This window comes from Cyclopterus lumpus, chromosome 9 (assembly GCF_009769545.1).
Source record: "Cyclopterus lumpus isolate fCycLum1 chromosome 9, fCycLum1.pri, whole genome shotgun sequence".
Taxonomy (NCBI): domain Eukaryota; kingdom Metazoa; phylum Chordata; class Actinopteri; order Perciformes; family Cyclopteridae; genus Cyclopterus; species Cyclopterus lumpus.
In genome coordinates, this window is record NC_046974.1 from 12911569 (window position 1) to 12923863 (window position 12295).

The 12295-nt window shown below is 41.0% G+C and overlaps 1 protein-coding gene across 1 annotated transcript; it reads left to right on the plus strand.

Moving 5' to 3' along the window:
• arid5a (AT rich interactive domain 5A (MRF1-like)) lies at window positions 1-6686 on the plus strand. The gene is made up of 7 exons (XM_034542395.1): window positions 1-121; window positions 1289-1359; window positions 3441-3669; window positions 3764-3816; window positions 4388-4485; window positions 4569-4734; window positions 4828-6686. The coding sequence occupies exons 1-7, from the start codon at window positions 52-54 to the stop codon at window positions 6037-6039; spliced, it is 1899 nt and encodes a 632-aa protein (XP_034398286.1). The 5' UTR covers window positions 1-51; the 3' UTR covers window positions 6040-6686.
• Window positions 6687-12295: the final 5609 nt, after the last annotated feature.

The window sequence follows — 12295 nt, forward strand, 5'->3', positions numbered from 1 at the left end:
TGAAACCTTTTTTTTGGAGACAGCTTCCTGTTTTGTGGTGTGAAGTTGAAGATGGCGCCGCGTGAATTACTGTCACAAAACGCCGTCAAGCCAGAAACTAGAAGGCAACTTCTGGAAATGGGTAAGAAGGACTTTTATGTTTGTTGTACGGTTTTATGTATGTACTGCAATCAGTTAAATAATGTATAGCTTTAGATCTTGATCTTGATCAATATTAACACTTTATAACACTAAATTACCATCTTTAAACAATATAGGAAAAGCTGTACCAGGTCTGTTCATGCAGAAATATTGTAAACACATTAATATGTGAAAGAAACCAACTAATTTGATTCAGAAAACAATATACTGTCTCAGGAATGTATAATCACTTATAATCCAAAGGATGGATGGATGGAATATCTGTTGAAAACACCGTAGCTAATGCATTTGTTAATTGGCAAAGACACAAAACCATAAAAATTAATAGCACATGTTCAAAAGAGAAATGATACAGTGTAACAAAAGTATTTCCTCAACACAATAATTAGTAGTTTGAGGCTTCTGAAAGCAGAATTAAAGGTTCAAGCCACAGCACAGGAAACAAGTGATCTCAAAAGAGAAGCATATTGGTTTTGCACACAAGTGATATTATGACTGGCTACGAGGTCTGGAGCTGTTTGTGAAGAATCATATTTCTTTGCTTAAATTCCCCTTTCCCTCATTAAATGCATTAATACGGTGCTAATATTGAGGGAAGCATGAACCATAAGAGTAAAAATGTACAGTGATTATTAATATCTCATATTCCAGTACCAATAGTAATATCATGTGTGGGGTTTTTTAACAATCAAGTGCAAGGAATGATTATGTGTTACGTATGTTACAGTTTATTGATTCAGATTATCTCACTGTTTCCCATTATTGTAGTTCATGTGTTACAATATCATACGGTGCAGCATACAAGTGGTTATGTTCATGAGCAGGAAGTGGTTTTGCAAACTGTGGTTTTATATCAGACTCGGTTGACAATATGTTCTACAGTTTTCTAGTTTTTGCGCTGATCAATCGTAAATAACGTAAATTACATAAAACGACTACATTCCCAGCAGTGATGATGTTTGGCTTTAATACTTTTTTATTAAAGATACTTTTTAACTTGTTAATGTTTCTGCAATGTGGAATGTTGACCAATATTTATTTTAAGTGCTTGCTTGCTTGGCTGTGGTTCTTTGGAATCACATTCACAGTATATAGTGTTTTGGAGGTAAATGCTACATGTGTTGTCCCTGCTGTGTGTCTCATGAAGCTCGGGAGGAGCAGAGTGGCACTTCACAACAAACATCAGCCAGTGACGAACACCAGGGGACAGAGAACCAGGTACTTTCCTTCAGTTACAGTTAATCTGTGGCTACCGACATGGCGGCTCCGAGTGAGCTGTGTTTTCATTTCCTTTTTTGTTTTGTCAATTTGAGATTGTGTCAAAAAAAATGTTCAAGTGCTGATTGTGCGAGTACAATTGTTTCATTTTGATGGCTGATTGCAAAATGAGTAACAAGGAATATGTGATTGTGATTTGTATCCTGAGAGGGCCATGAAACCCACGCACATCTCACCCCATAAGACACACCACAATATTTTCATGGCACATAGTGAAACTGACGGAGGTCTTCGCGAGCCAGTATTCTGGTAAGTGAAATGAGAGGTACAATATGAGAAACACAAATTAGCTCATCAAATTTCCAAGGCTGATGTTAGTTGAAAGCCTGGTGGTTTCTGTGGCCTGCCGATAGCATCAATACAGCACGCCAGAGACAATCATAGCGAGAATCACACATTGACACATTGACATCAACATCACCCACGCAGTTTTCCAAAAGAAATGTATCTAGTGCAAATCAACTGAGCTCTGCAGCGAAGGGTCTACAGTGTGTGGCTTTGAATGCAGACGTTTCCTGTTGGCAACTGGATGCATAAACCTCAACGTTTTGTGAATCAGATCTGAAAACAGCGACTGAAAGTGACTGAGCACCGGTGAATTTTATGCAAGATCCCAAGCAAAATGTTGCAATTTTAACGTGTGCACCACCTTCTCATTATTTTAGATGCAGATGTAAATAGAATGTTGTAGTATGTTTATCAGCCAATCACAGTTGTGGAAATACAGACATTAAAAGTGATTTGCCAAATGAAGGTTTTTGGACATTTTGAGTAGAAACATAACATCTGCAGTGGGAAAAGCAGGTGATACAGAAGTGGAAAGTCAGAGCTAATTTGGCTGGGAACAGCATTGTGGAGCGGCTGAACTGTGACTCAGTCGGGGTAATCTTGGTTAAAGGACTGCACCTTCACTATTACTCACTCTGGAGGCCGACTTCTCGGAACCAGGAACCACATAGAGGAACTTTATTCAATATGAAACCACGTTGAGCTGATTTGTTGAACAATGACTGCTACAGAAATAAAGCCGCTTCTCGGTGTCCTGATTCAAAGTAAGATACTGACACTGTCCATTGTGGCCTCTTTTTCCATCCAATCTTTTGAAATTGATTGATACAACGCGTGTGATATTTCACATTTAAATATCGGCATGAAATAACAGAAGTGAGTATTTGTGCTTTTTGAACCAATGGGAATAATATTGTTGCAGTAAAAAATGGACAACTACCATTTATTTATACTACGTACTGTATACACCCACGCACCAAAGAACAATACGTTTGAGTTTTTTATAAGTGATAACTTAAAAGCAAAATCCCCAAAATAAACATTTAAAGCAGTACAACATAATTGTGTTAAACAACATACACTGTATCATCTTCATCAACAATTTATCTTCCTAATACTTTAATGTTTTATACTTCTCTTCTTGAAACCTGTCTAACTGTTGATTTTGATGATGCTTGTCTTCACTGTTTCATTTCTCCTTTCTTACAAACCACAAATAGTGACATTGTCAATTTCTTACCCTGAATTTCTGGGTTGTAACAGCTAATACGTTTTCTTGGTATCGTCACTGTTAATGAAACCAGTTCTGCAGAAACACAGCAAACATGCTGACAGTTATTTCTTATAAATTACAAAGCAGCATCTTTATTTAAAGTTTGTTTACAACACTTTAATAAATATATAACATCTCTTTTGGCTTCATGTTTGTTTTTCAAAGTGACATTTGTGATACTGACAACTCTCGACCAAAAACCCCACAAGCCTGTTGCTTTCTCTCCAGACAGGATGTGTAGCGGTTATCTATTGAAAGTAGCGGTAGAACCCTACTCTCTGATTTTGATGTCTCATTTTAACATCTGCATCCCATGAGATTACTCTGTGTGTCTTCTTTCCAGTCTCTGTGAAAACAGGTTTCTTTATCAGTGCAGTGGATCATGTCACATTGAGCTACTTGATTTTCATGCAAAACATTTGACATGATTTCTCTAACGCACCTGTTTTCTCCACACTAGGTTTCTGTCAATGAGATCCTCTATAACTCTATGACTGAATGTGAAGAAGAAGAAGAAGAAGAAGAAGAAGAAGAAGAAGAAGAAGAAGAAGAAGAAGAAGAAGAAGAAGAAGAAGCGAGGCCCAAGCTAGTGCAAATGGAGGAGAAGGCATTTATATCAAGTCTGCACTCTTTTATGAAGGACAGAGGTACACCTATAGAAAGGATCCCACATCTGGGCTTCAAACAGAGTGAGTTGATGTTCATTAGCACTGTGCTTGATGATACATTATTCACAAGGCATTTGAATGAAAAGGAAGTTCTCATGTGTGTCTCCTTCCCCAGTTAATATTTGGAGGATCTACAAAGCTGTTGACAAACTTGGGGGCTATGATTCAGTGAGTACATGTTGTTAATTTGATTATAGTTCATAGTGCTTCGACCGGGGTGTTTACAGGTTTCTAGGTGGAAAATCAACTATAGGTCAGGTGCTGTAACATGGTGGTTTTTACCACACTGGAGGACATTTCGTGCTTGAGCTCTCGTTGCTCTGTTGTCTTTGATGTTGAATACTGAGACAAGATCTGAGCGTGCAGCTCATGTTGAAATGGCAGTAAAGCGAGGCCAGGGCTCTAAACAGGGTTGACCCTCTCCACCATCTCCACTGCTGCCTCTGGGCCGCCCACTTACTTCTAAAAATTAAAGTGTGTGTGAAAACCACACTTGTCAGTTAACTCAATGCCTAAGGAGAGAGAATATTTGGCCCAAAACATCCATTGTCTCAACACGTTTGAATAAAATAAGTAAACACTTTAAATTAAGAGTAAACAAATAGGTATAAGATAAGTTTAAGCTTCAAACAATATCTGATCACAAACTAGGCCGACTTTCAGTTTGTAGGGTACCTGGAGTGATTAGCCATCGAGTCTCTGCCAGTTACTTATTTTCTTACACTTTGTTATTCAACAGGTGACAGCACGGCGTCTTTGGAAGAAGGTGTATGATGAGCTGGGAGGAAGTCCAGGTAGCACCAGCGCTGCTACTTGCACTCGAAGACACTATGAGAAGTGAGCTTCATTTTGTTTCAAACTTACCTGTCAGATCAATCACTATATTAACTGATTCATAACCAGAGATGTGTTTTGTTTAGACTGGTGCTGCCCTTTGAAAGACAAATAAAAGGAGAGGAGGACCGACCTCTGCCTCTAAGCAAACCACGGAAGCCATATAAGAGAAATTTGGATAGCAAGGTCACCAAGGCTGAGAGAAAGAGGAAAAGGACTCAGTCGGATAGAGAGATGGACTCAGAGATAGAGGTAACATACGTTATTGACGAAAAGGTCTCAAGGGGAAAGAAATCTGTATTAGCACATAAAGTGTCCTAAAACATAACCTGTATCATTTTATAGATACTCACCGAAAGAAGTCCAGAGGCAGCTTGCCAAAGTGAAGCAGTGATGCATCCTCACCCCTGGGCCGCCACCTCTGATGGACACCGCTCAGACTGTTCTTTGCCAAGCCGAGCCACCACCGGTCTTTGCAAATCTGTCTCTGCCCACCTTGTCCAGGTCCCCACATCCTGGGCTGCTCATATCCCGTCTGCTGCCGGAGAGGTCATCTCTCCTCTGGAGAAAAAAAAGCGGATGGCTCAGGCGAGCCTGAACTTGCCACTGAATCCTCACACTGAGGATAAAGAAAGGCCCTCCGTCATTCACTGCTCCCAGTCTCCGGCCCGGGCTTCTTCCAGCCGGAACTGCGAATGCTCCGACAGCTCGCCGCCTGCTTCATCCCCATCCTCTTCACGCAGCCCTTCCCCTTACTCTGTTTCATCAGAGGATGGCCCAGAAAGAAATGAAGATTATTCTGCATTAGGCTCTCAACTTTCCCAAAACTGTACTAGCGCTGTGAAAAATATCCCAAGCTGTAGTGAAGAAAGGAAGTGTAGTCAGATATCCAAAGACCCTGCAGGACAGAATAAAGACATCAGCTCCCAATCCACAGACTCCATTAAAGTCCAGAATAAAGACTCTGACTGGAAGCCAATTCACAAAGGGAGAGGCAAATATTCCAGCCAACCTTTCCAGTCATTCTCCTCTTCGGATTGGGCTTCAACATCTACCTCTGGTTTCACCAAAGTTATTCCAAAATCTGTGCAGCTTCTGCGGCCCGCTCCTATTCGTCCAGGTTATAAAGCCCAGCAGGGCAGGTTGATGCAGCAGGACGAGTCTCTGACTTGTGCGAAGAGGCTGAACAACATGACTCCCTGGCTTTATCAGACAGAGAAGAGGGAGAAATCCAGGACTATGCAACAGAAGGTTCCCCCCACTCAGCATAGTCTGGCCCATTCCACCGCCAGTCTGCCGGTGTCGTGTGTCCTGTCGAGCTACGACAAATCAGGGAGATACTCTCGACACCAGCCTCTATTACATCCTGCTTTTCTCCCCAACCGAATGAGACTACCTCAATCTCAACTAATATACCGACACGTCCCGATGAGTCCAGTTCACTCTACTCTCATGGGGTCTGTTGTTTACCCATATCCCTACTCCATTCCTCTGTTAAATCCCCAAAATGGATATGCCCTACCTGCTATGCATCCCTTTTACCCTCACAAGCTGTGATTCTTGGTATTTTAACTCTAGACTTCAATAATAATAATAATACATAAATGCAGTTTAAGCTTGCTGGCCTCCTTGTCTATTGCTCATAGTCATTTTGGTAAAGCCTACTTGTGTTTTAAACATGCTTAAGTATGCGACACAGACATATTTAGGTGATGTGGCTTCACAGCCATCCCCCAGTGGTGAACTAGTTAATGTCAGAACTGTGTGACTGTGTTGACCTTCTGTGGCCAAATGAAGTGATGGCTAGAGATATAGTATAGGATCACAGTGAAACAAGTTCAATCGTGGATCGAACGGATGCATCGTAGTTTTGCTATAGTTTGATTAAATGCTAAACAATAAGCCACAGTGCTTATGCAATGACACGTTTTTGTGATTATGCCAAATTCTCAATAGCTAGCCTAAATATAACCAGTTAAATTAAACAAAACCACAGTTGTTTGTTCTCACTTGCACAATTTCTATACTTTATGTTGAAAGCAAAGAACCTTCTTGTTGTACTGTATTGTGAAGTGTGTTGGACATAATGCTACTTTATCAATACTGTATGTATCAATGTTTAGACATTTCTCAAAGATAGTATAAGCAAAGCTCATTGTCATGCAAGTGTACTGAGACAGAGAGTAAGTAAAGGATCATAGAAAAATGACAACAATCAACATTAAAATGTATGAAAAACCTTTGGTCCTTTGTTTTTAATTAAAGGAATGTTTCTTCAAAATATGGCCAATATGCCAGAAGATCGCCTGACACCAGATCAGCCACCATTCACCAACGTAGGCGTAGATGTTTTTGGTCCCTTTGAAGCCAAACGGGGCCGGAGCACTGTCAAAATGTACGGTGCAATGTTTACCTGCCTCGCCATTAGAGCCGTGCATATAGAGATAGCAGACAGTCTTGATACCAGCTGTTGCATCAATGGCGTACGCCGTTTCATAAGTAGAAGAGGCCAGGGTTCCATCATGCGCTCTGACAACGGCACACATTCTGTTGGTGCAGAAAAGAGTTGCAAGTGACCATTGAGAATTTGAACCAGGTACAGATTGAAAAAAACTATGCAAAACAAAGGCATAAAATTGATGTTCAACAGGCCAGCTGCTTCCCACCAAGGAGGAGTTTGGGAGCGGCAGGTTCGTACTACACGGAGGATCCTTAACGCCCTCGTGAGGGGACAGGCCCTCAATGACGCTAATATGTGAGGTTGAAAGTATCATTAAGATCTGTAGATAAACTGTTTACTGCGAGAAGCAATGTGAACACAAGAAAATCAGATGAAGAAATGTGAAGAAAAAGACTGATAAAGACTTAGATTTGCTTTATGAATGTTTGTTTAGTTTGATATTGGATTCAGTTGATGGCTTTTTGAATTTATGTTGTTTGGTAATGGTTTAATCTTCAACCATTAGGAGCCGGATATGTAAGCACCACAAGTGTATATATATATATATATATATATATATATATTGGTTAATTGGAATTTTCGGAATATTAATAATTACATTTCTGAATTATGCTCATTGGGCAGGAACCAAGATATGTAAAACATATTGAAAGGCATTTATGTAAATTATTGACTCATCATTTAAAGCTGTCATGATGACAGCAGGTGCAAAACAAAGAGCTGCATTAGGCATGGGAGTATACAGTGTTTCTATCGTGTGACAGAGTTTATGATTTGTGTATTTAGTTAACGCTTTGCTGCATAAAATAAAGATAAAAGCAAAAGAGTTAAACAATCTCCTGTCATTCGCATACGAAAAGGAAGTCACTGTCTGCAGCTCTTTAGCGGCTTGACAACGTACAACGTTGATGGACCGCCGCTACAGAACCTATTTTAAGGCTTTGCATGGAGGCGTCAGAGAAGAGAACCAGACTAAATGTAACAAGAAGAGAACAGTACAGGGAAGAAAACACAGTGAGATACATGGTAATTTATCTCACTGCTTTTTATGCGGCCACGCAAAACGTTTGTGTCCCACATCCACAAACTCCAAACATTTGAAGTTGAGGTAACAACAAAAACAACTCCCAAGTTTCTAGTCGAGTGTTTTGCGTTTGCATGGTGCTGCGTAAACACAGGTGTGACACTTAGAAATATGATCAGGACCAATTACCAAGTCTGTCTTCAGTTGCAGGAAGTTGTAAACTATACAATCAGAACTGTCACAAATTCCACTACGTCTGGGATCAGACCACGGCTGGGTATAGCCCCGAGCCATACCCAGCCCACGGGACGTCAATGGGAAATTAGGACTAAAATGTCAAGAAGTGTAAGTAATCATAGATGGAATACAGCTGTATTGCTTTTATTTTAAAGGCGACTGTTGATGCTTTTTTTCCTCTATCTCCGTACGTTAGTCCGTTCGTGAGGCTCAGTCTGGGCAAGGTGCTCAAAAGAGCATGAAACATGAGAGCAGAGATTCAAGAGGTTTGAGAGAAGAAAGGCGAGGACGTCCCAGAGCTCTCGGATGGAAACTGGAGGGCAAATCTTGCATTTGCTGTTGATGTGACTGCACGAATGAATGATCTAAATACCAAACAGCAAGGCAAGGGCCTCTTTGCACATGACTTGTACAGCCTGGTGAAGGCTTTCATGAGAAGGTTGCAGTTTCCTTCAAGCCAAATGGTAACATTCTCAAACCCTGAAAGAAGCCACAGCATCAGCTGATCACCTCCACAGGTATACAAATCACACTCATGTTAGGGGCGCTGCATGGGGAGTTTTCATGCCCATTTCAAGACTTCCAAACAGTGGAGAGTGAAATGCACATAATTTCATCTCCCTTCAAACTTTCCACACATGAGGAGACCTGCTCAGAATAAGAAACGGAGAATGTTTGTTCACATATGGAGTCCATCTTTTAAGCGAATAGCGCCACCTACCGTACTGGAGTATGTAGTGTACATTATTCTGACATCCACTCACTAGGGTCATTTCTTGCTTTGAATATAGGGTTGACAACCCTCCCTGCTCCGGTCTTTTTGCTCTTAGGCAGAAGTGCGTGGTCAGCAAAAAGCCCCTGGTAGATGGTCATCTGTTGTTTGATCATCTTAAAGTCTGGGGCAAGTAGAGTCTTAACTCTTTTTGTTAAGATTAGCTTGAAACTCATTATGCATGTGAGAAAATAATTGCTGAAAACATGCCACAAGACTGTGAACTATATAGTACTAAAATGTGGAGTTAGACTGTTCACCATTTTTGCATTCGGGATTTTTTTTGGGCCATCCTTATCATAACCCCAGTGTATTGCATCAGGTTACTGTGCTTGAGCGCCTCTTACAACCCTTACTTGCCACAGCCTATAGTTTGATAGTTTTAGTGGCGTACTGGCCATCTGCTACACCAGGACAAATCCAGGTGGATCGTCAAAAAATACATACGGTTTTCAAAAGCAAGGAAAACGAGAAACTTTTCAAAAGTGGAATGAAAGGAAGCAAAAAAAAACAAATGTGTTAGTGGAGAGTAAAAGGCCGGATACAACATCAAGGCAGACCAACCCATTTACATTACATTACATTTCATTTAGCTAACGCTTTTATCCAAAGCGACTTACAATAAGTGCATTAAACCATGAGTACAAACTCAGAACAACAAGAATCGAGAAAGTACGATTTGAAAGTGCTGAGTAAGCCATTTAAGTGCTGCTAAAGTGCTACTACGGTGCTACCTTCCCTATTCAAGGTATAGTCGAAAAATATGTGTTTTTAGTTTGCGACGGAAGATGTAGAGACTGGCAGGCACCGGTAACCAGTGAAGGTCGCGGAAGAGCGTAGTGTGGGTACATTTTGGGAGGTTAAAGACCAGTTGAGCTGCTGCATTCTGGATGAGCTGTAGCGGCCGAATTGCATTAGCAGGTAGACCTGCCAGGAGGGAGTTACAGTAGTCTAGACATGAGATGATCAGAGCCTGGACCAGAGCCTGTGCCGCCTTCTGAGTGAGAAGAGGACGTATTCTCCTGATGTTGTACAGCATGTACCTACAGGAGCGTATTGTTGCGGTAATGTTGGCAGTCAGGGAGAGTTGACTATCAAGTGTCACACCGAGGTTCCTGGCAGTTGGGGTCGGGGGCAACACTGAGTTGTTGAAGGTGGTAGTCAGGTCGTGGGTGGGAGAGCCTTTTCCTGCAAGGAAAAGTAGTTCAGTCTTGTCCAGGTTAATTTTTGTGCGGACATCCACTGAGAGATGTCAGTCCGACAGGCAGAGATTTGTGCTGCTACCTGTGTTTCAGATTGGGGAAACGAGAGGATCATCAGCATAGCTATGGTAGGAGAAGCCATGCGAGCGAATTACAGAGCCGAGAGAGTTAGTGTACAGAGAGAAGAGGAGAGGACCCAGGACTGAGCCCTGAGGGACCCCAGTAGTGAGAGGACAAGGCTCAGACACAGATCCTCTCCAGGTTACCCGTTAAGTGTGGTCGTTGAGGTAGGATGAGAAGAGGGATTGCGCAGTGCCTGACGTTGGAACAGACTCACGTTGGAACAGACTGAAGAGAGCAGTTGCATGGATTTTGAGAGCCAAGGAAACTTTAATCCACCTAACAGACAAAATAAAAATAATTACAGCGCTCCACCAGTGAGGTCAAAAAAGGATCCAGAAAGACGGAAATTACTTATGCAGCAACAAATGAAAAAGGTCAAATCTGACATAGAAAAGAAAACACTGAGCTGTTTGTTGCAGAAATGGAAATTATTTGACAACAATGGTTTCCTGATGAAGTAAAGGCCCTCTACGTGGTGGGTCTGTCAAGAGAAACAGTCAGCTATACAAGCTTAATCCCACTTTGCAAGATGGCATTTTAAGAGTTGGAGGACGGCTAGATAAATCCACCATGACAGATAGTGGCCAACACCCAGCGATGCTGTCAAAATACTCCAGAGTCGTCTCCCTCATCTTGCTTGATCTTCATGAAAAGACTGGACATTGTGGGCGCAACTATATGTTTTGGATTCCACAAGCAACCTCAGCCATATCATAAAATAGTTCACCATAGTTCAACATATTTTGAATAGAAATGTTGTCTTTAAGTGTTATGGATTTTTAAATGTTTGTTGACCATTTAAACTTTTTTTTAAATTATTAGTTGATTTGGAATGTGTGACCTGATTTATGAGTGAGTGACATCATTAGTATTATGGGAATGGTGTATTTTAATCATGCAGGAACAAATAGGCTGCATGTATATGAGTAGGTCATCAGAGAATAAGAAAAGTACAGGAGTCACATTATTATTACAAAATAGATAGAACAAGTGTTTTCATGTTTTTTACTCTGCACAGTGAACAGCAGAAAACTGAACCTTTTCTGAAATAAGCGATTAGATTAGTCATGTTGCCAATAATCTGAACCATCCTGAAAACATTGCAGCACTGCATTAACCTAAACGTTTCTTCTGGACATGATCGTGGTGGCTGTGGCAATGGTGTTTGTTTATCTGCTTTATACAATGACAGTAGCTCTCCAGATTGTGGTGCGACCTGGTTTACACCCTGTGTGTATGATGAAGCCCAGATAAGCCCAGAGGAAGATACTCTGAGAGACTGTGCAATACTGAACGTTACTAAAGTGACCGCAAGATCAGTACTGATGAAAATAACGACGAAATCTGAGGCAAGAGCAATGAGGTGGTAAAAAAAGATCAGACAAATGAGATTATGCTGCAGGCTGCAGCGTTGTTTGAAAGAAGACAGCTGGAACAAACCAAGCAGTTGATGCATTTGTGTTAAATACACATGGGTGATTGTGCAGAGAAGACATGGCATGTTGACTTTGGGATTCTCTGTGGGAAAGCGGTTTCTATGTTTTGACTGGAGAGGGATCTTTTTTTCCGTGTGTGGGTTTAAATAATAATAAAAAATGGTTGTGGTCATCAGCTGTACATATTTTTCATTCATCAAATTATATTTACGTGGACATGTAATTTGTTGTTCCATCATTATACTTTCAAAATAGTGTATAGTGAATATTATATACAGTACACTATATAATCTTGTTATTCTTAAACAATTTAACAGTCCCTGAGTTCAGACTCTCAGGAAGCACTACTTTTAATCTGTGTTTAAATCTATCTCCTACAGAATGAACCCAACGACCATGTTAGAAAGCCTTACTGTCTATAAGGTAAAACATTTAAATGTATATGCCCATTGTTCTCTTTAAACGTCCATCGACGGCACACACTCCACACAGCCTGCGAGGAACCTGGCCTTACAGAACAAACGTAGGGGAAATTAAACTTTCCTCCAATTCTCGCGA